Source organism: Cottoperca gobio, chromosome 9 (genome assembly GCF_900634415.1).
Source record: "Cottoperca gobio chromosome 9, fCotGob3.1, whole genome shotgun sequence".
Classification (NCBI taxonomy): Eukaryota; Metazoa; Chordata; class Actinopteri; order Perciformes; family Bovichtidae; genus Cottoperca; species Cottoperca gobio.
In genome coordinates this window covers 11,941,257-11,967,733 of record NC_041363.1, presented here as the reverse complement: position 1 = coordinate 11,967,733, position 26,477 = coordinate 11,941,257, and the positions used below count along the sequence as shown (strand labels likewise).

Sequence of the window (26,477 nt, the reverse complement as noted above, 5' to 3'; positions counted from 1 at the left end):
GTGCTTTCCATTGAACAATCAATAGAGATATTTGATTTTAATTTATACATAAATTTCATTTATTTTTATACAGATATTCAAAACATTTTTTAAGAAATGCCAAAGTATTTTATTGTTTCATACAGAAATGCTCTTTTAAAATTGCAAAGAAACCTTTTGGAAAGGCCATTTCCCAGGAACTGAGGGGTTACAGTAAGTTCAAAGTACTTTTTGCAGCTTCTTGGAACAATCATCCATCAGTTCCCTTCATGAAGACCATAACAAAGGTTCCCATTAAAGCCAAACAGCACTGGGCTTCTCTGTTGAACTCCAGGCAAGAGTGAGAAAGTCTCCCCCCTGTGATTACCCTTCACAAAATGACACACATACTATCAAACCTTTAAAGAGTACATCGTATTTCCAGGCATAAAAAAATAAACTATAGCTCACCAATTATTTGCGCAAACTGATATTTGTTTTCAATCAAGTCATTTACACTTTCAAATAAACACCTTTCGTGATACTATATTATCTTTGTGACTCCCCAACAAGCTGTGCAAACAATGTTGGGATAAATTAAACGATCCGAAGAAGATCATCGCTTCTCCCACAATGAAACATCCACCTGCAGCATCTCCTCACTCATACAAACACAAGATATCAAAATGTTTTGCTCTAAATTCATTTACAAATACAAATTGTTAACTGCTGTATAATATTTTTCTTGATGTCTGAAGAGATTCTGAGGAGGACATTCTCCCATAAGAGCGCTTAAGGACATGGACGATAAAGACGCTTCGCGAAAACAAGCACACGAAATGCACACATACAAACCAAAGCACCCCTAAAGCACGGCGTAACTCTAACATGATGTGCAAATATACTGATTGTGCGAACGAGGGTGGAAAAGGCTTAAAAGGTCTGGTCGTCGTTACAGGAATCGGTCCAGTGGCCAAAGACCTCGCAGATGTTGCAGTAGGACCGATCTTCGCCCTTCGTGCCGTGGTAGGTGGTGTGTGGAGGGGAGTCGGGCATCTGCATTTGTGTGGGACAGTCCTCGGTGTCATGGAGGTCGAAACAGTCGCAGATGTCACAGAACAGCCTCGGGGGAAGCTTCTTCTTCGCAGGTTCCTGGTCATGGCTACAAAAAAAGAAAGAAAAGAAAGCAGAGTGTGTAACTAAAGAAATTGAGTTGCCACACAGTTGGTGTTATTTTAAGTCTGAAAAGACTGCTATGAATTGGACTTACCCATCATAGTTATCCAGCTCATTTGGATTATTTCCATTGAGAGAAGCAGCTGCCATTTTCTCCAATTTCTCCTTGAGTTCCTTATTCTTCCTCTGGAGGTCAACGATGACCGAGTTCAGGAACTCGATCTGTAAAGGAGATACGCGACAGTAGCATCAGTGCTGCTAGTGCATGATCATCTATTATCCATTACAGTATTTATACAATACCCTGTGACATTTATACATTGCATTATGTGCCAAGATTTTTGCCTCAATACTATTATAGATAACAGTAACTATGCACCGCCATATCCCCAAAATAATTTATCTAATCTTGACTATGATGGTGAATTGTCACTGTGAGTCGTCAGCCAAAAAACCCATCAAGCTTGGAATGAATCACGAGCAAAGTCAGTGAAATACCCACATGATGATTGTCTTACTAAGTAAGTAAGAGTAATACATTCTCCCCTAAATCTAAAATAGCAAACGCAATGTCTCTTTCTTGAAATCATGACCCTTTAACTCAAGATTATCCAGTCTTTGCTGTAAGCGGTTTCATGTAGGACTACACACGCCAACTGTATCACCACACAGAAGGAAACGTGCATGTGCTCATGGACGAGAGGCTACCGTTCAGCTCAGCCGAGGAGGACGCCTTCAATGTTTTAATCTCACACTTTCACGAGCGCTGCCCAAACCTCTCGTCCATTAGTAGATGCATGTTTCCTTCTGCGCGCTCATACGGTTGCCGTGTGTAGTTCGATATAAAATAAAATAATTGCACTGCTCACAACGAGATCTGTGGATTATCTTGAGTAACTGGTTCCTGGTTTCTGGACAGAGACAGTCATCTAGTTATATTATATTTGAGAGAAGGCAGACATCTCTACGACTGATATCTCCAACACTCAGCAAAAAGTCTAGATTGATAGCGCTACAGGTAAGACGAAATATATGTATTTTTGATTTGGGGGTGAACTGTCTCTTCAACAGATCTGATCTGCTAAGCCTCTATAATAGCTGTAATGTTCTATAAGAATGTAAGCAGAGAGCAGAGAGTTTATTGAACGCTAAAAAGGCATTAAGACATCCAGCTTGATTCATCTTTGGAAGACAGTTTGTAGTTTTGACACCGACTATCATGTGATCCACCGGACGACACATTAAAGTGACAGTGACGGACAAACATGCACAAGTGAAGCTGATGAAAAACATTAACAAACCGCTGCCTGATGGTGTTGAAGCATTGCCAACATCAGAGACAGGGCAGAGGAGAGGAGTTGGAGTTTAAGAAAGAGAAGGAGAATAAAAAAAAATTTGAGATTCAAATTAGGACCCACCTACTGCCAGACAACACACTCAAGTCATCACTGACACAGATAATACAGAATAACATTTTAGAATCGAACATAGGCAGGAAATGAGACGTAAATGAAGGTTTTGAGACACACACCATCATCTCAACACTGTGTGTGAAATGCTTCAATACAAATGTTACACCGATTCATGAGTCATGTCGGTCACCGCTGTAAGAGCTGAGAGGATGTCCGACCGAAGCTCAGTATGCTTTATGATTCAAATCAATTAAAACCCATATTATACTGTACACGAGTAAACAATAAACTGTAAAATTCAGACGCAGTATTGGTTAGTAAATGCCTGGGTAAAGCAGCACAGTCATTTCACTGACCCAAATATGATGACAAATGTAAATGAGATTGAGTGAATGTCAAACCAGACAATTCTTTGGGCCAGGGTAGGGCAGCATCTTTACACTGAAGGTATGAATGGCAAAAATCCTCAATCTATCCAGACCTAGGATTAGTATTATTCAGGACGAGATGAAAGGTTTACACACCTGACTCTCTGCAGTCTCCTTATCCTCCCGTAGTTGGTCCAGAACTGCATCACCTGGAAACAGTCAATTAAAAAATGTAATTCAGGAGTAGACTAAGTGATCTTGTTTTCTTATGGTTGTCACTTCACACAGAACTGACCTTTGTGCAATCAGAAATATCAGTAGTGGTCATGGGTTAAGCCCACTCTTACCTGAGGACTCTCTGATGCCGTCAGGCCCTGCAGCCAGGTCCTTCTCCAGTCTTTGAGCACGCTCCTGTAGATTAGCCTTGTCCTGCTCCAAGGCCTGAATTGTACCCTGCAGTGTCTTAACTGAGGCACTTTCCCCACGCAGTGCAACCAGCTGTGAAGAAAACAACCCACATTATTCAATATGGAAAGAAATGTGGACTGACAAAACAAGACATTTAAACCTTGGACTTTGAGAAACTGAGTGGACATTTCACTATTTTCTGACGATTGATCTAAAAAATAACGTAAATAATTGTAAATTGCAGCTCTACTCTTAAAGGTTCAATGTGTAAGATATGCCAGAATTTAAACTTAAAAGTAAAATTTCGGAATGAAACATTATACCTTTAAAACATCAACTTATGATCAAACGTGAATTGTGTATTGACAACGACACTAATACAAGCAAAAGTTCAATTTGACAATGTAATTGGCAAATTCGAGATCTGAGACACAGTTCCCATAAGTTCAAAACAAGTTTGATGAGAAAGGAAACCTAACCGATGTTTTGAAACTGCATTAAGACATGTGTCAGTACGTTTGCGTCAGCAATTGGTTTTCTTGATCACAATCATCAAAGTTTTAAGTTAGGCACACTCAAAACGAAAGCCAGACACCATTTCTGACCTAGAAGAGACATCCTGTTAGGCTCTGGTAAGAAATGTTGCTGCAAGGTCAAATGTTTTATCCGTTCACCAACTTTAGAAAGTAGATTGCGCTACATCTGGGCTTTAACAGGAGTGTCCTGGCAAACACCCCCTTGCGTCTTTAGAATCTGCCACAACGGCTGGAGATTTTGACTTACGAGGGACGGTGCATAAAATGAGGAAATCAAAGCTTGAGTGCACACTCTCAAATCTTGACTCGCTTGAATTCATTTTGTGCATGTTCAACAGTTCTGTCAATGTGCTGCCATACCTGCTGAAAATAAGAGAGTAGATTCTCACCTCGCTCTTCAGGTTTTCCACCTGCAGGTCCTTTTCAGAAATTAAGGCACCGTTTTTATGGATGGACTTTTGGAGGGCAGCCTTCTCCTTGTCAAACTGCTCCTTCATGGTGCTCTCACTATCAAATACACAAAACCAATTCAATCACTCATTTGGTCAAACGATGTGGTATACATGGAGAAGGAGATTCAGAGGACAACGGCAACAAACTAACAAACATGCAAAATCAGTAGTGAAAACACATGAAAATGTTAAGCACGTGAGATTTGGCTGTAGGTTAAATTAGTTTGTGTATAATGACGTAGCATGTATTGTGCTTGGCCTTTAGGAATGGTCACACTACACTACAAATATTTGCGGCCCCGGTGTGTGATTTTAGATAGCATGCCGGCATTATGGGAGCAAAAGAGGTGTGCCTTGTAGCATAACAGTGTCTCGTGGGTTTGAGCGTGTATTCCCCAGACGTCAAAATCTGTGACTACCTCCACTTCCGGCCTAGCAGCGGGCTGCATCCCATTTCCGTGTCCATACCTTTTATACAGAACAGCGAGGCGGAATAAGGGCTCAACAGTCCCGCTTTGAACAGGCTGTGTGGAAGGGGCTTTTGACTAAGAAGAGTATTCATTAGCTGCATCAGAAACGTGACAGGAAACGTAACGTGACCTTACATGTTGCTTATTCCTAATTATCTGCCTACATAGTAAATGTGGTGCATATATTTGTACAATTACACGATGATGACCCACTTCACATAGTACTGAAGGCGTGAAGTACCTGAAGGCATTATTTGGCAGGCTTTGAAGGAAAAGAACAGCATTAGATACCATTTGCTTATTTATAAATGCACTGCATATTAGCAAGTGTCGCACAGGCGAAAGCATTTGTGTTTATTGAGACAAGAGGCTTTCAAAATATTGGTGAATTTGCAGAGATCTGAGAAACTGCCAGAATCACAAAATGATGCATCCCCTTACCTTTGCTTCAACTGTTTTTTGAGTTTTGAGTGCTCATCCTTGATCTAAGGAAAGAAAAAGCCAATAATGGTCAGCAGATCAATAGCTGAAACACAAAATGTTTGATGCTTGTAGGTTCATGAAAGATGTTTTTGAATAAAGTAAAGTGTTTGACCATCAAAAGATTAGTCTGGTCTTCAAGTGTCAGCTTATTGTTCTCGTCTTGCAGCTTCTGCAGGGACTGCGTCTTCCCAGAAACTGCTTCTTTAAGTTCCTCACTGAATAAATACAAATGTTAAAATCATATAAGAAATGTTGACAACTCGTGAAGACAACATATTGGTTTGTAGAAATTCCTTCTCCCATGTCTCTTGATTTACTGTAACCAAACAATTATAGTCATACTACTTATATTCAAGTGGGACTTCTGTTGTAGCAGAACTAAACTAAGGCTATACTCACATTTCCTTGCACAGACTCTCAGTCCTCTGAGTTTCTATGCAAAGCTGCTCTTTGGACACATTCAGATCTTCTTGGTACTTAGAATTATTTTTCTTCAATGTTTTCAGCTAAAAGAAAACGACAAAAGTACTTATTATTATAAATTGCACACGCATGTTCAAGATTTCACTAAATTAAAATGGTCTCACATAAATTGCTTGATGAGAAGAGCCACTGAAAGCTGACATTTAGCATCTCTTACCTGTGTCTCCATCTTCTGCGTGGAGCCCCGGTGCTCTTTCAGCAAAGATTGGGCTTCGTTCTTCTCCTGCATCAAAATGGTTTTCTCTTTTGTCAGCTGTTGCAGAGCCTCAGCGGTATTGCCAGAGACCTCTGTAGCCTAAATGGTGCATGAGCAGGAGATTTGCTAAGAACAGTTTCAAATTAAGAGCAGTAGATGGTTGGTTGAGCTCAATATCTAATGACCTCAACCAACCCCACTGAGAAATGTGCAGGTCATTTGATGAAGCTACTCATAATGCATCGTTTGACCTTAAACCAATGATTTTTATATTCTTTAATAAATTAAAATCGCATGCTTACAGAGTATTCTTAATTACCAAATTAGAATCAGTTATTCAAATCTCAGTTCATTGCAATTGTCAAGTACATTTCGGTTGAGAATTAACAACATAAATATTACACTAAAGGAGGAAAATAATTAGTATATACTCTAAAGCTCTACAACCTGTGGCCTCAGAACGGATCTGACGACTCATTAACTTGTGTATCAGATCAGATAAGGAAAAAGGTGGTAGTCCTGTAAGGTAAGTAAGTTGTCCTTCCATAACCCCTGAAAGCTGCTTTACGTCCACATTTCATCAATTCTGTCCAAACTATGTTTTGAAGTGTAATTCTGACCAAAAAGAGTTTGCAAGACCAAAAACTTAAAACATTGGACTGAATGACATTGTAAAGCAGATTATTGGAGCTATAATTTCTAAAAACTATATTGGGGAAAACTACTAGTCAGTAAGTCTGTTAACATTAATTATACAATCAAATGAAATATGAACCACCATCACATGGTAAGTGTGCTACAGATCAGTTTAGATCTACATAGTCATTTAAATTTCACCTTAAAATCGCCGTAGATCACGTTATAAACCCACAGGCAAAGGCTGGGAGCTGAGGGTCATTTACAGCAGTTAGTAAATGGAAGATGAAAGTTAGACACTGAAATAAAAAGGGAAGTGGAAGGGAAGACAAACTAGCAAGCATGCAGTGAGAAGGTGACATAGCCCCAGCCACTCTAAGGTATGTGTGTCAGTGAATACTACCGGAGGAGGAATACCTCAAGCTGCTTAGAAATGGCATTTTTGAGTTGGGACTCGAGCTGCCTGACTTGCTGGGTGGCTTCATCTCTCTCCACCTGCAGGACTTCATTCTGAGCTGTGAGATTTGAGATGCTGGAGGAAATCTCTTCTTTCACAACGGTGGAAGCAGATACCTCCGCGACAGCATTCTTGTATTGCTTTTCCAAAAGTTCTTTATTGGTTTGTAGGCCCTTGACATCAATCTCTAGTTGTTTCTGGCTGGCGTGCAACTTCTCTCCCTCTCCAAGGAGTCTTGACCGTTCTGCGAGCCAATTTTCCTGGCTTATGTGGAGGGAAGAAATGTTCTGCTCCAATTTGCACTGTCCAGCTAAAAGGTCTTCCTTCTCTGTGGCCAGGGAGGTCATCTGTTTGCCGATATCCTCAAGCTTAGATAATAGCTGTTCTTTATCTGCTGTCAACTGACTAGTTTCTTGCTCTCGCTGCGTCGATAGAGCTTTTAAAGCCTCCATATCTATTTCGAAAGACTTCTTTTGCTCATCAGCGTTTTTAAGGTTAGAAGAAATCTCTTTATTTTCTTGTGTGACTTTGAACAACGTTTTCTGCAGCTCCTCAATTTGTTTAGAGAAACCATCCTTGTCAGATTTTGCTTGATCTCGTTCACTGGTCTCAGCCTGCAGCTGGGTCTCAAGAAGGTGCTTGGCCCCTGACATTGATTCAGTCTGACATTTTAACTCCTGGATATCCTGAAGCAGACCTTGGTTCTCTTTCTGCAAGGAGCGCGCTTTGGTGTCAGTTTCGGTCTGTAACGATTGCAAACGCTGACCATCTTTTGTAAGGTTATCAACCTGTTTAACAAGTTCAGAATTAGCCTTCTCAAAATCTGTTTTTAGTTTACTGTGCTCTTGACCAAGTTCAGCTTTGCCCTTTTCAAGAATTTTAATATCAGAGTCGTGTTTCTGAAGCTCATTTTGTAAGTCAGCCTTTTCTCGTTTCAAAGAGGTCATTTCTACTTCAACTTTGTCTTTTTGGCTTTTGGTTTCCTCTAGCATTGTTGTTAAATGAGACTTCTCTTGAATTAAGACGTCATTAGATCTAGAATAACTATCCAACTGGTCCTTATTTGTTCGGAAATCACTGGCTAGCTTATCGCGCTCAAGAGAAAGAGCATTATTCTCAGATACGGTTTTTGTGTGCTTCTCTTCCAATTCTCCCTTCTCCCCTGACAAACGCTCATAATCCATTTTCTGCTGCTCTAGTGCTGAATCCAGGCTCATCTTTTCTTTTCGTATAACATGTAGACCCATCTCAATTTCAGAATTCTGAAGGCGAAAAGCTTGCTTCTCTTGCTCAAAAGATGATAATGCTTCTTTAAGTTTCTCGTTGGACTTTGACAGTTGTTCTGTTGACACTTGAAGTTTCTCCTTTAATTCTTCCATGTCTCTGAGGAGCTCTTCCTTCTCATTACATACTTTTCTTTGGATCGCAAGTAAGTCTTCTTTCTCTTGCAGAAGGTGAAGCCTCTCAGAATCAGTCACCTGACTGCTAGTCTTGAACTTCTCCAGCATCTGGGCCAGGCTCATTTTGGAGGCTTTAAGTTCTTCACATTCACGGACAGAGCTCTCCAAGTCTTTCTTGGTAATAATGAGCTTATTCTGGAGTTCCTCCTTCACCGTCTCAAGGCTATTTCTATCCAGCACAGCACCACTGATTTCAGAAGACATCTCCACTTTCTCTTTTGTCAGTGTTTCTGTGAGGGCCTGCAGCTGGGTATTCTTCATCGTAAGATCTTCTTTTTCTAAGTTCAAGGATTTAAGTTTTGCCTGCAACTCAGCATTCTTAGCATCAAGAGATTTTTTGGCATTTCTAGCAGAATCTCTTTCTAAAATTAGATTGTCCTTCTCACTTGTGAGCTTCGACCTGCTTTCATTGAGGTCGTCTTTAAGCTGGTTCTTCTCCTTGCAGACATTTTCAAAGTCCTCATGTAGTTTCTTCTTTTTAGCCTCAATTTGCTGGATGTCCTGCTGATGCTTTAGGAGTAAGTCATTCTTCTCTGCATTTTGCTTTTGAAGCTCCTCAATTTGGGCCTGGAGTTCACCTTTAGCATGCTTCAGGTTTTTGTTTTCAGTCTGTACTTCCTGAATAAGATCTTTGAGCTTCTGCAACTCCTTGTTCAATAAAATCCGTTCTTCATCTGAGCATTTGTTGTTGGCAAGTAGTTCCTCTTGATGTTTCGAAAGCTTATCTCTGGACATTAACAGTTCTTCATTCTTGACTGAAAGCTCCTGGTGACTAATCTCAAGGGCATTGAGCTTATTCTGCACATCTGAAAGCAGTTTCTCCAGTTTGTCTTTCTCAGCCTTAACATCTTCGCTTTCCTTACACTTATTTTCCAGATCTAGACTCTGCTTTTCCAGTTTTTTGGAAACATGTTCAACATCATGCTTGTTGGAGTCAAGCTCAGCAGAAAGACACTGGGAAAATAAAGTTGAAAGAAAAAAAAAGGAGGGGAATATATATACAGGGAAGAGTAAGATGAATCCAAAAATGAACCAAGCAGATATGGACATAAGTGATATGCAATTGGAAAGGTTAAGCTGCAGAAGCATCAAAAATGGCAAAAGATCACACCACAGCGTACACCACAGCGGCTTCCAACCATGTAAAAAAGGTGGAACATTTTCACTTCAGCCCTTACTTACTTTTAATAAGTGTATTAATGAAATTAAACAAATTTGACTGGAAAGCCAGAGTGTATGACTATGATCACTTGCAGGATCTTATATAGCACTTACTTGAATTTTTACAGAATCCACATTGCACAAGTATTTTCTATGTGCATTATTAACAATAAAAATGAGGGTAAAACGTAAACTGTATAAACGTTATGTTAGAAAGTGAAAATGTTCTGCTTAAATGAAAGATCTGGCTAATAAACAATGCTAGCAGGGGTACAAAGCAAAAGCAGTTATAACTTAATGTAATTTGAAATAAATGTAAATCATTAGCTAAAAGTATGTAAATAGTAACAAGTGATTCAACTTTATCTCAACTTGGATCCTATCCAGTGCATACATTTCCATTTAGCAGCCACAACACAACTGGTTAAATGTTTTTTACAACACATTATTTGGCTTTTCCAATAACCTAGAAAACATCATTTTAATCAGGTGTACCCCTGCAAGCATATATCCCATGGCACCATCCAATATATCGCTAAGATGAATATGAAAAAAGATGTTATTAGCTTTCATGTCGGGGGGAAATGAGAAACTCATCACAAATAATCTGTATGACGTTAATTAACAGTGAAAATGTTGGTGGTAATATACATTAATCCTTAATGTTAAATGTTTTAGTGTTTAAACTGGTGCAAAGTCTGTGAGTTGATGTTTTTGACATCCAACAGGTTTGAAGGACCGTTTAAAATGTAGGGTATCAAATGTCCATTCATAAAAAGGTTATGTTTGTTTTTCTGATTATTTCCAATGATTGTACATTAGTAAAATCAGTAATAAATAAAATAACCTTCTTACATGAAACAAGTTCCAGGCAGAACATTTTAAACATGTTGTTTCAACTAAAGTGTCTGTACCTTCGGAGGTTTGTGCTTACCTGAGCTTGTTCCTTGTATGGCTGCAGCTCAGATACCATCTTCTCCAGCTCCTGGGTTTTGTCCTTGGATGAGGAGAGCTCCTGCTTCAACGTGTCCACCTGACTCTGCAGAACCTCAAGTTCCTTCACATGGAGCTCTGAAGCCTGAGAGAAGGATTTCTCTTGTGATGCTTTGAGCTCCTCAACCAAGGTCTTACCCTGTTTACCAGTCTTCTTCTAGAATACAGGAGATTAGAAAGACAATAACTTTTATCTACTGGTTTTGAAGCAGCCAGTGACTGATTTTCCAATGTGTAGTAATAAAGTATACACATTTTAATTAGGGTTGTATTCAACCAAAGAAAATTTGTCAATAAAGGAAACAACACAGTGCACTCTACCTGGTAGCCTAAAGTAATTATAAATACATATAAAAAGCTATATGAAGCATATTAAAAGATTTTCACCTAATTATTTTAGTATCTGACATTTAATTCACAAACACCTTTTTCATGACTGCCCAACAATACTAACCAGGTTAGCAATCTTCTCCTGAAGGCTACTTATTTGAGATTGATGTGCATCTCCGGTCTCTTTCATCTCCTGCTCTTTGCGGGTCTGTTCTTGCTGGAGTTGTTCCTTTGAGTGTGCCACCTTCTCCTTCTCCTCTGATAGTTGACTCTGCAACTCCTCAAGCCGCCTGAGAGATGACAAAAAAAAAAGAGGACATTTGAGGAGGATGTTCAGTAGCATGGAATAAAACAGAGGCAAGAAATGTATTGTAATATAGGAGCAGGGAATAATGAAGTGTGGTACCTTTCTTTCTGTACTAGATCTTCATTCATTTTGGTCAGCTTTACTGAACTATCACCAGATGTCTTCATCATGTCTGAAATATCATTTTCCAGCTTGCTTTTGTCCTTTGAAAGCTGCTCAAGCTTTTCATCTGCAGCCTTGAGCTTCCTTTCCAGGCCTGAGTAAAGACAAAACGAGTTTATTCATATGTTCTAAGGTTATTATTTAACCAGAAAGGAAAAAAACATAATACTTATATGACATGAATGCGGTTCTAATGTTCTCACCGTCAAGTTGACTTCTTAGAGACTCTGATTCTGTGGTCAGAGAAGTGGACTGCTCTTCCTTCTTACTGAGCTTCTCAAGTGTTTCTGCAAAAGGAAAAATGTTACACGTTAGATCCTAGAAGCCTTTAAAGACTGAAAGAGGCAAATTAGTAGCAGGGCAAAGGAAAAACATTCTGAACTTTTGCTCATTTGATTTACCTTGCATAGTGTTTGATGATTTAGTCTGCTCCTCTGTGCTTTCAGATAACTTTTGTTTCTGTGGGGGGAAAATACTTAAGCATCACATTTTTGTGTATGATTTTTCAGCAATATACTAAATTACAAATCAAAATTTCAGGTGTTGTTTAAGGTTTTTGTTTCTACAGCATTCAAATTATGTTTAGTCTTGAAACCAGCTGATACATCGGACGAGCAGATAGATTAGCTCATTGAAGATATATCGATATTTGTTGGTCGATAAGTAACAAGAAATTGCAGTAGAGAAATGCAAAGACATAATCAAGGTGGGTTGAGACACAAACACACGCACACGCCTTACCAGGTCTCCAAGCTCTTGTTCCAGGGTGTCCTTCTCCTGCTGTACAGTGGTCAGACTCTGCTGTAAAGAGAGGACTTTCTGCTGTTGGCTCTCTACCTGTGAGCTCAATTCATTAACCTAAAGCACATGTCAAGTAAAAATTCTTAAAAAACAAACAAAACAATGACAATTGTTGTCCAGAAATGCCATAATAACCCAACAGAAGACATATGGAGATCGTCTCAAACATGAGACACACAAATGGTCAGGAGGTGAATAAGAACCCACCTTGGCACCCTGGTTGTTTCCTTGGTCCTGAACGGTTTCTAATTCACTCTTCAGGGTCAAAAGATCTTGGTTACGTTGTGCTACTTTGCTACGCAGAGCCACCATTTCTAACATCTGCTCTTTGGTTTCTCTATCCTTGTCTTGGGCCTGTTGTTCCAGCATCACTTCTTTATCCTCAAGCTCCTTCACCCTAAGTTCGGCAGCATGAAGTTTTCCAAGAACATCCTCCATTTCAACAAGGTGTTGCTCCTCTGTTTTTTCAACGGTGGACCGTAGCGAGTCTTCCAGTCGCTCTTTATCCTCAATCAAAGACAACAGCTGTGCCTTCAGTGCCTGCGTCTCCCGAGTCCACGCTGCGGCATCTGCCTCATGTTTGGCTCCAGCCTCCTCTAGAGCCAACTTGTGCTCTATCTTCAGCCTCTCTAGTGCACTTTTGGTTTCAATAAGTTCTTCTGTCTGGGCACCTGCGCCTTTGCTGAAGGACACCTTCAGCTCCCCCATGGCTTGATGATGAGAGGAAATGGCATTCTCCAACTTGGAACGCCACAGTTCAATAATGTCAGCATTCTCCTTCTCAGCCTGGCTTAAGCGCATCTGCAACTGTTCGTTGTCACCAGAGAGCCTTACAGATGAAGCCTGAAGCTGGGCAGCTGCCTCACTGTGGCTCTTTTCTTGCACTTCTAACTTCTCCTTGTACTTTGCTAGCTCTTCTGCCTGCATAGCTTCTTGGGAAGCCAACTGATCCCTCAGAGACTTTATCTCTTCCAGAAGGGGAGAAAGAGTTGAGTTTAAGTCCTCAGAGCCCTGTTGGGTCCCAAGATGCAGCTGCAGGTCGGCTACCTCTCTTGTTCGTAGTGAAAGGTCCTTCTCAAGATCCATAATACGGGATTTTTCCGACACAGTAGCAACCTTTAGGAACAGAAATCTTATATTCAAAGATGTATCTTACATAGTTTAGAACTGTGCACTGACACAACTGTGTTAAAAACTTAATTATACTTTATTGTGATTGTTAAACTGCAATTATAAACAACACACCTGGTAATAGTAATACTCTGTTTGTGACAGAGAAACTGTTTAATTTGCTTGCTAAATGAGGAGGGCATGAAAAACATTAATCCCCAAAACAAGGTGTTATACTGACCTCTTGTGGCCATAAAGGGTATGGTCCAAATAATGAAAGTGAACACTGAAAGCATGTATGGAGCTATAGAAGTGTGTAAGACATTTCTCCCCATCCTTTACACTAACAGTCTTTATCACTGAATTAAAACTAATGTTGACCTAATGATTTAGGAGAAGTATGACTTAATGTTTATGTTAATCTAGCTATATTCCAAATTGTTTATTCTAATGTTCACAAACATGCATCTATTTTTGCTGCTTCAACCTATTATTTAATAGCTTGGTTAACTGAATCATTTCATTTAAATTCAACATTTTTTTTCAGAAGAGAACCTGTAAAAACTATGGCCCTGAAACAATAGAAATATATTTTTCCTGACACCCCTCATGACTATAAGACCCCCGGGGAAGACAAGGATGCATAGTCTGGGAGGTGGAGCAGGTTTTAGACTAACGCAGGGACACCAAATAAGCAGGACAAATGGATGCTGGGAAGGACTCGGGAAATAGAACAGGATAACTGAGAAAATGATTAGCTGGGACAAGGGACAAGCTTGTCTGTCTGGTTAAGCAGTGATACCAGTAAAGCAAGAGTGAGTTCAGGTTGGGCTACGTATTGGAAAATAGTAAAAGTAAAAGAGCCTCACTCAAGACAGCTGAAAGATGCATGTGGTTCTTTTTCCGAGTTGTAAATTGTATTCTTTGACAGTTGTCAAATGTATACTTTTAAACGTAAATCATTTTGAGTGGATCAATTTAAATGTGAGGGAAGATTATACAAAATGATTCTGTAGCTGAAGCCACAAATTGTGATGCTAGACTGGATAGACTGATTTGAGCATTTAAATAAACCTAATTTATGTATTACTATTTTTCATTTTATCATCAGTATTATTTTGCTTATGTGAAGCCTGAGAAATACATTTGTGGGGTTCACCACAAGCTTATACAAAGCAAAGCTCCGGTTATTGCCCAGTACTACTCGGTAGCGCTTGCAAATGTTTTGGCCACTATCCCCGACACAGGCCCTCTTTTCCAACGGAGCACACTGCAGAGCTGTATTCATTACCCTAGTGTCTTCTAACTCTCTTTGGAGTTTCTCAGCTTTGGTCTTTTCAAAGAGTAGGCTCTGTTCAAGCTCCTTAATGTGGGCATGCTCCAGTCTGGTCTGCGTCTGTTAGTAAACAAGGGGGAGAGGAAGAGAACACACCAGTGCCACCATCACATGCCAGCCCAACGCAGACAGAGAGGGAGGGAGACAGGAGAGAGAATGGAGGGGTTTGGACAACAATAATAGTGTGATAGTGTGTGTGCTTGCGTGTGTGTGCTTGCGTGTGTGTGAGTATTTGGGGTATTGGGGAAAGGGTATTGGGTGGGAAGTGATGGATGAGTGAAAATGAGGACACCCCATGCAGAACTTTGAGGCTGTGCAATAAACAGGGAAGTTCTTGGAAGAATGGTGAGAAGTACAAGACAAGCGACAAAAGAGGGGGCCATGTGTTATGGATGTGCAGGATGAGTATGTTGATAAAGGCAGTTTATAAGTAACCATGCAAAATTGACACCTGGTGAAAACAGCACATTGATTGTTACGATACATAGAAGATTTGAGAATTGCCAGCAAGTAAATAAAGTAAAAATGACTTCACCACATAAGGAGAAAGCAGTGAAGGTTGTTTCCTGACCCCTGTACTTCTATGCATTACATCATACACAAGTTATCTAATGATGTAGAATTGTCATATTGCTTCAACAATATAACGTCAATATAAAAACGTATTTCTGCATTTATTGTATTTAACAATCTTGATTTTATACTGATAATCTGATTAAGCCTGTAGCCTTATCAATAACCACACTGCTTTCTCCCTTTGGTGATAAGGCCATTGTCCACAATGTATATAGTAAGTATTGTATAAGAAACCACAGGTTATCAGACCACCATGTGCAGGATGTGTGACCAACTTAAAAGAAATCAATCAGTAACGCAAAAGCTCAGGCTGTTGGGCTCAAGAAACAGAAAGGATTCCCATTTGACCTCTTGCTATTGTGTTCTATGAATAAGTGTTTTATGGCAACTTACAGACGCATTTCCTGATATAACTTTGTGCTTCTTGTATTACATGTAACCCAGTGTATGTTAACTTCAAGTTTCATAAAAAGAAAAAAGGCAAATAGCACCAATTTTAAATGTTATGCCAACAGCCTATCCCAGGTCATATATTGGGTTTTCCATTGACAAAATCTGACAAGATAAACTGTCATGCGTGTCTAACTAACTAATATACCACACTCAAAAGGTAATGAATGAGGCATTTTAGGGCTCACTGTACATCTCCTTACTTATATACCCTGCGCACTCATTGTCCGTGGAGTACTTAACAACTATAATGAAGCCTGGCACATTTGTCTTTATATATACATTACATTTGAATTCCTAAATTGAGTGTTATTCTCTTTAAATGGCAGTGGGCAAACAGAATTCAGGTCTGTGACTGGGCAGTGGAATGACAAGGGAGCATCTCCAGTGGTTCCATGCTGAGCACTGGACCAACATGAACGACGAGGAAGAGAAGGAAGAAGAAGCAATAACATCACATCACTGAACAGGGAGGCACCGAGGGTTATAGCACAACATTAGTACACCTTCAACAGCTTGACGTCAACAAAGCATTTTTGAGTTTTTTGTTGGTGTCTTTCAAGCTTCATGCACGGTTTTAATATTTCCACAGCTGTGAGTAAGTAATAAACTGTTAGTATACAAGTTTAAAAAGAAGATAAAGGGATATTCTAACCCTGTAGCCCTGTAGCCCTCAATTTAAAACATCTATTTTGAGCTTGGATGCCTTCGAGGTAAATGAGATGGTCCCCTGTGTAGCACTGTGGAATAAATAACAAATCCTTTGATCAGATATAAAAACAGATACCACTGGGCCCCAATACTCTTCATTTCATAACTTGGGATGAGAACATTACTCACTTAAGAAGACGACAATGAGTTATCAGAGCCTACTGTTTTAAATTACTCTATTAACATTATGTGAAGGAAAAAATGCAGGGCCTTTTGGAACAATTCCCCAAGCTTTGATAATTAAGTAGGACAATATAATTATTAATTTGTATACATTTCCATGCAAAAACACCTGCTGAGTGGGTACTGGTTTCCACTGCCAACATAAAGGAGAGATAATGTAAATGCTCTGTCTGGAACTGAAGCTCTGTGATAAGGGATACCAGTTAATCTTGTGCAATCTTAGGGTGCTTTCACACCTAACCAACTCCAACTCTGGTCTGTTTGCCCAGTTAGTACGGTTTGTTTAGGCTGATGTGAAAGCTGTCAATCGAACCCTGTTGTGGACCAAACAACCGAATTGAGTCTTCCTGAAAAGGTCATTTTATGAACGCAGATGTGTGATTTTAGCATGATTTCAAAGCTAAACTACCATCTGTATAAAGCCATGTGTAGATCGTATTCAAGTGGCGCAACGAGCACGGCCCTGGGAAGTGGAAAGGTCCAGGTGAGGGGTGCTGTATGGCTAGAACTGCGAGTCTTTCCAAGCTCACATACAGCCAGTGGCGGGCGGCGTACTGCCACAGAGGAAATTAACTGAACTACAGGTGTGAAAGCACCCTTAAATCGCATTTGACCTGCAGACACACTGATTTACAGTAAAAAAAAATAAAAAAAAAAAATAAAAACTGAAATCACTTTATTGTAATGGATATAGAGCAAAGTTTATGTGAACTGAAATCCTGAGTTGGAACCAGGATGCAATGTGATTGGAGCACCTGCTGCTTCTGACTTAATATCAACATTTTGATTTAAAATCAGTGGGAGAAATGTAAAAATATCTATAACTGATTTGCAGTCGGATTTCCAACACAAATTCCATAAAGTGTGTTAGTTGCAATGGTGTGGATTTGTGTTGTGCATTTACCTCCAGGTCGCCTTTGGTAATGCAAGCTTCCTCTACGCGGAACTGAAGGTCCTCCACTTTCCTATTCAACAGAAAAAAATGATCTTTCTTGAGCTTTTTGTTGTTGTTGTTGTTGTTGTTGTTGTGTCAACATGGGGAACTAATAACCTATAACATATTGATAAGCAATGATCAAGAGCAAGGTTAAGCAAACTTTCCTTAGAAGACCGTAATAGTATAACAGTATTCTGATATTCGCCGCCATTAATTTTCACTCTCAACAAACTTGACCGCATAAAATGAAAACAATAGATACTGACATACTATCATGGGAGACTGTGCGTCTTTGACTAGTCTCACTTCTGGGAATCCTTACCTACGCTCCTCCTCCAGCTGATTCAGCAGCTCGACTTTGTCTTTGTCTGCAGCTTCTACCAAGGCTCGTAACTGATCCATCTTGGTCTCCATCTTCAATAGACAAAAACAACATGTAGACATCAAGGCAACTCTATTTTTCAGAGTAATTTAGGATCAACAGCAGGTTCATGCGGAGTGGTATTACTGAACCACTGGGTGAGCTGACCTGCTCCTGATCGTCCCTGAGCAGGCCAATTTCTTGCGCCATCTCTCCAACATGGCCAGTGGCCTTGGCAACTTCAGCTCTCTCTGTGTCCCTCTCAGCCATAAGCTGCTCAATATGCTGCTGCTTCTCCTTCAGCGCCTCCTGCAGGGCTGTGGTGCCGGAAATCTTACGGTTATACCGGGATGATGTCTCTGTTAGCTATGGAGAGACAGAATACAAACAACGTCAGAGTTGTGAATAAACACAGCATTAAAAAAAACGGATGAAAAGTGTGTTCCATCTCACCAGGCCTGTGCGGCTGGGCTTGGCGCTAACAGAGGACGCCACGGAGCTCATGGTACTGATGGAGGAGGCACTAGGGCTTCGCTTTAGCCCAGATGGTGTGGCCACTACTTTCCGAACCGTTGTTTTTGCTTTGGCTGGCGTGGTGGAAGGGAAGCCAATGCGTGTGACTTTGTGCACTGGAGCAAATAAGCCATACTTTGGTTGGCACTGAAAATATCTAGGGACACATATTGGAATACAATTATGATAATGGAAGTCATAGTGAACATGTCGTTAACAAGTATAACAACTTTTCTTGAAGTTATTTACAGATCCAGTGGCTCTTGTACCTTGTGCCTGCCACTGCCCCGTCATTCTTTCCTAAGGGCTCATCCAATTCCACACCACACCAGTCGCCTTTGGCAAAATCTGTTTCTCCAAGGAAACGTACCACTCCTGCCTTTGTACCACCAACCTGAGAAGAAAAATATTAAACTGTTAGTCTACATTTAATCTCCTCAACAGATAAAAGAGGCCTAAAGCAATCAGCTTTGCCTGGTAATAAACCCTGAGTGAGATAATCCCATCAAAGCAACAGAAACAAACATGTACCAGCTTTGAAACGAATGGGGCCAAAATTTCAACATGTGAAATCAAAAGAAAATGTTCTTGCTATTATTGAAATGCCAGGTTTACATACAGGACTGCACACAGTTGGTGACTTCACTCAACAGTGCTGTATCAGAACTTCCATTGAATCAGAGGTGGACATTTGGTGACATTTAGTGGAAGAGACCATGTTTTATGTGCTCATTTAACGGAGATTACTCCATTGTAGAAAAGGAGGGTTCTGTTAGTCATATGTATAAAGAGTATAAAGAATATATTTTAAAAATTCTGTTAGATAATGTAACAAACTTTACCAATACTCGGTCACCCATCTTCAGTTCCCTATCCCCTTTCTTCACTGATCCAGTCTCTGAGAGGTTGGAGATAGATTCACTGTTTGTGCGTGCGAGGTTGGAGGATGGTATCGCTGGGGTAGCTGGCGTAGTGGAGGAGGCCTTCTTAGTTGCTGTGGTAGTTGAGGGTAATGTTGATTTTGTGGCTGGTGTGTGTGAAGCCACGCTGCTAACTGAAGGAGTGGGTGATGCAGCACGGGAGGAGGGTTCTGTCTGAGTTCCATTAGCCTCCCCCTCTGTGGAAGACAACTTCGATGGGCGGGTAAATATTCCTCGCAGGGCATCACACTGGAAGTAGCGCACCCCTGCCACCGACCCATCATTCTTTCCAATCGGCTCATCTAGAACAATCCCTGCCCACTGTCCAGGGGCAAACTGTGCCTCTCCCAAAAACTGGATGTAGCCTGGTTTATTCCCATTAACCCATACTCGCTCCCCGACCTGAAAGCTCTCCCCAGCACTCTCTTCTCCACTGGCATCTGCAGCTGATTTGTCGGCCGCAGCAACTTTAGCTCCCGCTGAAGAATAAGGAGAAAGAGACGAAAGTGTCATAAAAATCCTTTGCACAATTGACTTGTGTGAGATGGGTGAAGTGCAAAACATTGCAATATCATGTGATTTGATGTCTAGATTATACTATGCAAGTGTAATCCCTTCTCTGCCTAAATGTGTTCACTTACCATTTTAAAAAGGTATTGTGAACACTTATACAGGACTTCCAATTGTCACGGTCTCTAGAACAAATTCTACAGTGACAATAATACTGCTGTAGCAAGAGAAATCTGTTTTTAACACCGTTACATATTTTCTTTATTATTATATTATATTGATATATTTTTTATAATGTATAGGATTTTGCATCTGATTCACTCTGGGAATTGTCTTAAAATACATATGATCACATAATTCAGGTCTTAATTGCCAGGTCATTTTCTTTTGCCAGATGGCCACACAAGTTTAAAACTAGTGATTTAAGAAAGTTTCTGAAATGCCAAAAGCCCAGTCAATGATCCTTGCTTTGTTGGATCCACCACAATCTCCATTAGACATGACTTATTTTTCTCTTTGTGGTTACATGTTTAGTTGAGCATTAAAAAACAAGGAGGTTCCCAACCTCACTAGCCAGGTTTCCATCCAAATGTATCGCAAATTATAACCCAATTATTTTAAGGATACACCAACTTATCCATCTATACAAAGCACAAAAACGCTTTGCGATACATTAGGAGCTTTTCAAAATTTCATTTGCACAATTTGAAAATGTGCAGAAAAACAGGTGCTCTCACATCAGTTGTGATTTAATGCAAATGTAGAAGCTGCAAATGGGAAGATTCTTACCTGTGCTGGGGTTGGTCTTGGGGGCTGCTGGTCCAGGTGGTCTACCTATCTTGCTGGGCCCTTTGATCCCACTGGGCTTGCTCATGTTTCTTCCTGTGATGTGTTAGACCCAAAAGGCTTGTGTCCGTCGGTGGGTACAGACTGACCCCCGATCATCAATTGTTTTTGATGATAAACGATTTTCTCTCTTCACCAAAATGATTTAAACAAAAAAGAAAAACAAACAAAAAAAATGTTGAACAAAAAGAAAAAAACAAGAAAAGGGAGGAGGGAGAAAAAGTGCTGATCATGTACAGGACCCTGTTGGGAAGAAAAAAATACACATTACTTGATATTTCTACTCCTGTGGGCAACTAAGTTAAATTAATAATTTAGACAAATGTACTGCTTGCAGACTTTTCCTTCCTCTGCTGTGGGTATAGCAATAATTTAATTTGGAGATATACAAGATAAGATTTACAGATATGCCTTTAAGGCATGTTCATGAACTTTGTTTTTTAGTACTCTGTTAATGGAGGCATTTTGTTTCTGTTATGACAACAAGCTGCTCACCACACACCACGTCACAGTTAAGACCTAAAAATATCCTGTCAAAGGCCAGCCGACATGTAGTCTATGTTATGCCATCATGAACTTCTGAATAGCTTATCATCTGTGACCTTAACCTCAATGCATGCAGTACCCCAAACAGTCTCTCACTCAATCTATCATTCTGGCATATAAAATCGTGTAAGTCTGGTTGGCAGCTTTTCCTAAAACAGGATAACTGTAGAAACAAGACCACCACCAGCAGCAGATTATCCTGTTTGTCAGATTAACCCACCACAGAAAATGTCTGAATGTATTAAAGCATGGTCCCCCTGTTGTCAGTAGTTTGACAACATCACTCAGTGTGGCATCGTGACAGATTCTTATACTCCCATTTCCTTCAATTCTATTAAAGATATATTGTCTTTAAATTAAACAAGAGCAAAACTGACAAAACTACTGATGTGATACTGAGGTTTCAGACCAATCTACTGTCAGATCTGTAGCATCTCAGCCTATTTCAGAGGAGGTGTTGGTGTATCACACCAACATGATCTCTGCAGAGAACAGGTGCACATAAAGTCAAGGACACCAAGGCTGATGCCTGATTGTGTGACCACAATCAGTAAAAGAAAACTACACACAAATAGCATTCCTAAAGCAAGGATGAGCTTGTTTGTCAAAAAACCTGACCTAATAATTACTGGAATGTGTATATGCACAAACATGCCTCTGTGATGACGCCATATTACAACCTTACATTTGGTTAAAAAAGTATGCAATTAGTAAAGAAATAAATTGCGATAAGTCAGGAAAATATGCATAAAATATTGTAACCATAGGATTTTCAATATACTGCGTTTCGTTATTGGATTCAATGTGCTGATCACCTCCCTGTTACACAACATCATCTCTTTTGGATAGATTTAGAGATCAGGGTTTGTGTAAATTCTGTACTTGGAATTTGCTTTAGCGCCTTACGGGTGAGAACAGAGAGCTTATTTATTGAACTAATAAGGGTGTGTGACTATAATTGTTAACTGAATCATTGTGTGACACACTGCATGCAAGTCCAGCACCATCAGTGCTTTTACTTATCCCGAATATTACTACAGGCCATGTATGCATTTATTAATGGCTTGGAAAAATAGTTTCATTATTCTCCGTCATTACCCTAATCATTGATTTGAAACGTGTGAAGGATCCTGGGGCAGAGTAACAAAACTGTTTTGAATTTTCTAAAAGGGTGCTTGTTTGGAAGACCCTTTAAAAAGTTCCTTTACAGTGAAATACACCAATAAAATATCAAATTAACAAACCCAGTGCTTTCTCACCTCTCCTGTGAAATGAAACTGTTTTGAATGAGTTTTAAGTCAGCAAAGACACTTGATCTCACAAAAGGGTAGAAATGTAATATAGAACTTGTTAAACAGTGTCACACAAACATACATTTCATTCCTGAAAGGGCCTAAGAGCTACTGTATGTAGGTTCACCAAAGACACGCTGTCCCACACTCTCCTAGATATTTCTCGGCAGAAAATAAAGGGTGGCCTTCAGAAGGCAGTGACCTAATTCAAATGCAGCCTTCCACTTTTCTCCCACTGTGGCTTTGAATGATACTGATTAGTGCCCTCAGGTCAACAAGAGGCCATTGAAAGAAAGCACTTCAATGGCTGAACACTGCATGGTGGAAATTAAAGTCACATAAAAAAATGTTTTACGCCTTTATGTGACCATCTAAATCTGGAATAATTCAATTTGCACAAAAACTAAAAGGATAACTCAAACTCCAAAATAAAAACAATATTATCAATACCTAGTCAGATTGACCCACGAGCCTTTGGAATATGACAAATGTCACCAAGGCTTGCCTACGACTGTCTTGTGAGCTTTAACAGAGGATGTTTCAGTTCTGATTGGTGAACTGAAGCAGTCAGCTGAATATGATCCACTTAGTCTGGAGAATTTCCCACTACAGTAATAATAATAATCTTTTACCACTGACTCTCACTCTAATCTGCAGCTAGGAAGAAAGCCAAATACTAATGTTTTGAGGATGTTTAAAATGGAAATATTATAAATGTTGTATTAAAAAGTAAACATTTTAAATATATGAAAGTTATTTAGAACTAAGCTACTCCCAAATTCCATGTAGTCTGGTTAAATGTTTTTTCATGATGTAAATGCAAAAATAGAAATGGGTAGATGTTAGTCTGTAAAACAGAACTGAGCCTCTACTGTGCTTCTCAAAATGACTGCATAGACATATTCAACTTCCATATTCCAGAAGTGCAAAACCACTTATGATACAGACGTTAACTGAATCTGCTTGCCTGTTGTGTAATAACAGTAGACTGCTATCCATCCATTTCAGCCTCCCAACTATGTGTCAACTGATGGGAGGGTGTCACTGGTTACACAAGCCAGCATTTCATTCCACATTGTTTTTCAGAATGCTAATATTAGCCAGTGACGGGAAATCTATTTGTACTTGGTTCAATATTGTTACTAAGAATCTTTTTACCGCAGGTCTAGCATTGACTGAATTGTCTTAGTCTACAATCATAGCTGTTTAGTATGCCTTTACATTTTCAGAGGTGTATATTCATTGAAGTAACCCTCATACACTCCTGCTTTTGTCATCACAAGGCCAAAACAAGCTCTGGTTCTTCCTTTTTGAGGAAACATCTGCTGGGATGATTGTTAGGCCCCTGCTAGTACTGACAGAGGAAGGTGTAGAAAATTACTAGCAGGACATGAGCACAAAATAAGAGCTGGAGGCATCCTGCGTCCTCTGTGTCTGTGAATACAGAACCACCTGTTTTTAAGTTAACAACACTCATTGTCAACAGGCAGACATTAACAAGCTACTAGTATATATCAACACTTGCAATTGGGCCTAGACATAACTGAAACCTAAAATAATAAAAAAAATATATGGTCAAAGTTTCCACTACAGCCCCAATGTTAAATTCAGACTTTCCAGAACTAATTGAGCCTCTTCCACTAGAACAGCTAGGGTGTTTGTATTAATTAGAGTTTATTTAAAATAACACATAATGGCTTCTACTCCTGTGGGCAACTAATATGATACATGTATGAATAAAGATAATATTTCTGTAAAATGACCTGACTTCCCCACCAACGTTAGCCCTTCTCTCATATATCATGAGTTTAAAAACCACATGGAGAAGTTAAAGAGTAGCAAAATACCGGAATTTCAAAGTTACAAGTGTAATTGCATTCAATTCCCAAGACTGCAACCCATAACAGCTGTAAACGTGTCAATCAGTCCAAACAAGTTAAACTGCATTTTGTCTAAAACAGAAAAGCTAAAAGCCAAGTCACACCTTGAAACCGCAAATGCATTGACTCTTCTATTACACAGTTGCTTCACTGACATTTTACACAGTGTACCTGTGTAGTCAAGTAAGTCATCCTGAAGTTTGGGCAACGGATTTGCCTTTGAACGTGCCTCGCCTTGTTACCTCTATCAGTAGCTAACGGATTGAGAGCTGTCGATGAGGTGGCACATCTGGTAAGAGTGAAGCCAGATGAGATACATATATTACCATAGCAGCTAGCTAACTTACCTTACTAGGTAAATCGACGTGTCGGGTGAGTCATATATCCTGTTTATGATAAGTTATACAGGTAACTTGCAGGTGTTCATAACATCGGAATAACCCGACCACCATTGCGACTGAAGCAAATTCCACAAGTCCGAAAGTCTCCGCAATGTCACCGGAGCTCCAGTAGGGCACACTGCTGCTACAAGTTTAGAGTCAGCATTTGTAACAGATTAACGTTAGATCACCTGTTAAGATACCTTGCCGTGTAATGTGGTTATTAACAGTCCATTGACTGTACTGTCACATATCCTGTTTAAATGAATCCCAGTATGTTATCACAACAACAATATACGTGATTAGTTGCTAAGTAACGTTAGCTGTGAGGCCCGAACCGGTGGTCGGGACCAAGAGAGGCAGGTTTTGTAAGCTAGGTTAGCTAGCTAAACTAACACCTCAAGTAACACTAACGTTAACGTAACCTCGACAACTTTCACTCTGAGTTTCATTTCCTGGTTTATCGGCAGCAAAATGACAAGCAAGTTTATGGTTTACACGACCTCGTCGGAGTTAGCTAATACTGACCTGTTATGTTCCTGTACAGCCTACGTCTTCTCAGGAAATACACAGCTAGCAAGCTAAGTAGAGAACCACGACGACTGCTGGGATCAGACACAGCCCAATGTACGAGCTGTCTGTCCAACGTCCGAGAGGAACGTCAACGGTAGGACGGTGCCGCCCAAAGATGATATGTTCAGTAAGATGGAACACTACCTCTTTTCTGAGAAAGCAAAACAATTTCCACACAAAAAAACTTCTTCTTAATACTATTAAAGCCCATTTACACCAGTAAAAGAAAAAAAAAGATGAAAACTTAGCCTTGTGATGAAGAAAATCATCCTCTAAGTTATTATAATGACACATAGTGATTTAGTATCTTAAAATAATGACTTAGGATCTCAAAATAAGAAAACTTATTTTGAGATACTGAGTTCTAGTTTTTGACACATTTTCTTACTATTTTGTTACTATCTTACAATTCAACAAGTCATTAGTTTGAGATTTTGAGACAGCCTGCTAAGTCGTTTGTCTGAGATAGTCTTTTTTTCAAGAATGTTTCTCACATGACAAAAACCTGATCTTTTCCCCCATCACATTGGAAGAAATGGGCATCCATATAAAACCTCCCAGTTAATTTCATGGATTTTCATGTTAAACCTTCTATTAAACTCAGGGGACCTTGCAAAATCATGTAGTTCTAAACCAAATACTTTTTTAGTTATGGTTTTTTGGAAGTGTGTGTATTCTACGTCTCACTAATTGCTTATTTTTAACTGGATTGGGTTGTAATTTGTACTGAACATCAAGGAAACTCTAATGATAATTTGCAACATATTTTCATGTAAATAGCTATTGCTGGATGTTGTCATTTACAGTACTCAAATTAAGAAACTTTTTTTTTACCTGAATAAAGAATCTTTTATCTCCAAAAATGTATATCTCCAGTAGTTTTCACTTTCTTGCAACACAATTTAGATTTATATATATATATATATATATATATATATATATATATATATATATATATATATATATATATATATATATATAGCCTCGTATGATGATACATGATTATTTTTAGGATATTTTGACAGTATATATTCCCTCAAAACCTTTTTATTGGATGGGCAGATATATAACAAAAAGTTAAATTTGGCTCATGTTAAGTACAGG

At 39.5% G+C, this 26,477-nt stretch overlaps 1 protein-coding gene across 5 annotated transcripts; it reads right to left on the bottom strand.

The window, feature by feature from the left end:
* Positions 1-4: 4 nt before the first annotated feature.
* Positions 5-25,475, bottom strand: clip1a (CAP-GLY domain containing linker protein 1a). Of its 5 annotated transcripts, XM_029438840.1 has the most exons (28): positions 25,329-25,475; positions 20,646-20,945; positions 19,269-19,825; positions 18,696-18,820; positions 18,367-18,583; positions 18,082-18,279; positions 17,875-17,966; positions 17,520-17,580; positions 14,651-14,755; positions 12,457-13,365; positions 12,190-12,306; positions 11,850-11,907; positions 11,652-11,735; positions 11,386-11,542; positions 11,104-11,269; positions 10,591-10,806; positions 6,996-9,449; positions 5,904-6,041; positions 5,663-5,769; positions 5,376-5,478; positions 5,222-5,265; positions 5,022-5,042; positions 4,248-4,365; positions 3,262-3,412; positions 3,071-3,123; positions 2,436-2,441; positions 1,229-1,356; positions 5-1,120 (listed from the first exon to the last, which is right to left on the bottom strand). In XM_029438840.1, exons 2-28 carry the CDS (start codon positions 20,728-20,730, stop codon positions 892-894), a joined length of 6,699 nt encoding a protein of 2,232 aa, XP_029294700.1. In that variant the 5' UTR covers positions 20,731-20,945; positions 25,329-25,475; the 3' UTR covers positions 5-891. The 5 variants fall into 5 exon arrangements, with proteins under 5 accessions (XP_029294700.1, XP_029294701.1, XP_029294702.1 ...); XM_029438841.1 differs by lacking the exon at positions 2,436-2,441; XM_029438842.1 differs by lacking the exon at positions 5,022-5,042.
* Between the last annotated feature and the right edge of the window lie 1,002 nt (positions 25,476-26,477).

What these genes read in the sequence shown, in the direction of transcription:
- clip1a (XM_029438840.1), bottom strand. Translation starts at nt 20,730, where the DNA reads ATGAGCAAGCCCAGTGGGATCAAAGGGCCCAGCAAGATAGGTAGACCA. An exon ending in GAAACAACCAGGGTGCCAAG is followed by an intron (nt 12,307 to 12,456) that starts GTGGGTTCTTAT and finishes CATGTGCTTTAG; the next exon opens with GTTAATGAATTGAGCTCACA. An exon ending in GAGCTGGATAACTATGATGG is followed by an intron (nt 1,121 to 1,228) that starts GTAAGTCCAATT and finishes CTTTTTTTGTAG; the next exon opens with CCATGACCAGGAACCTGCGA.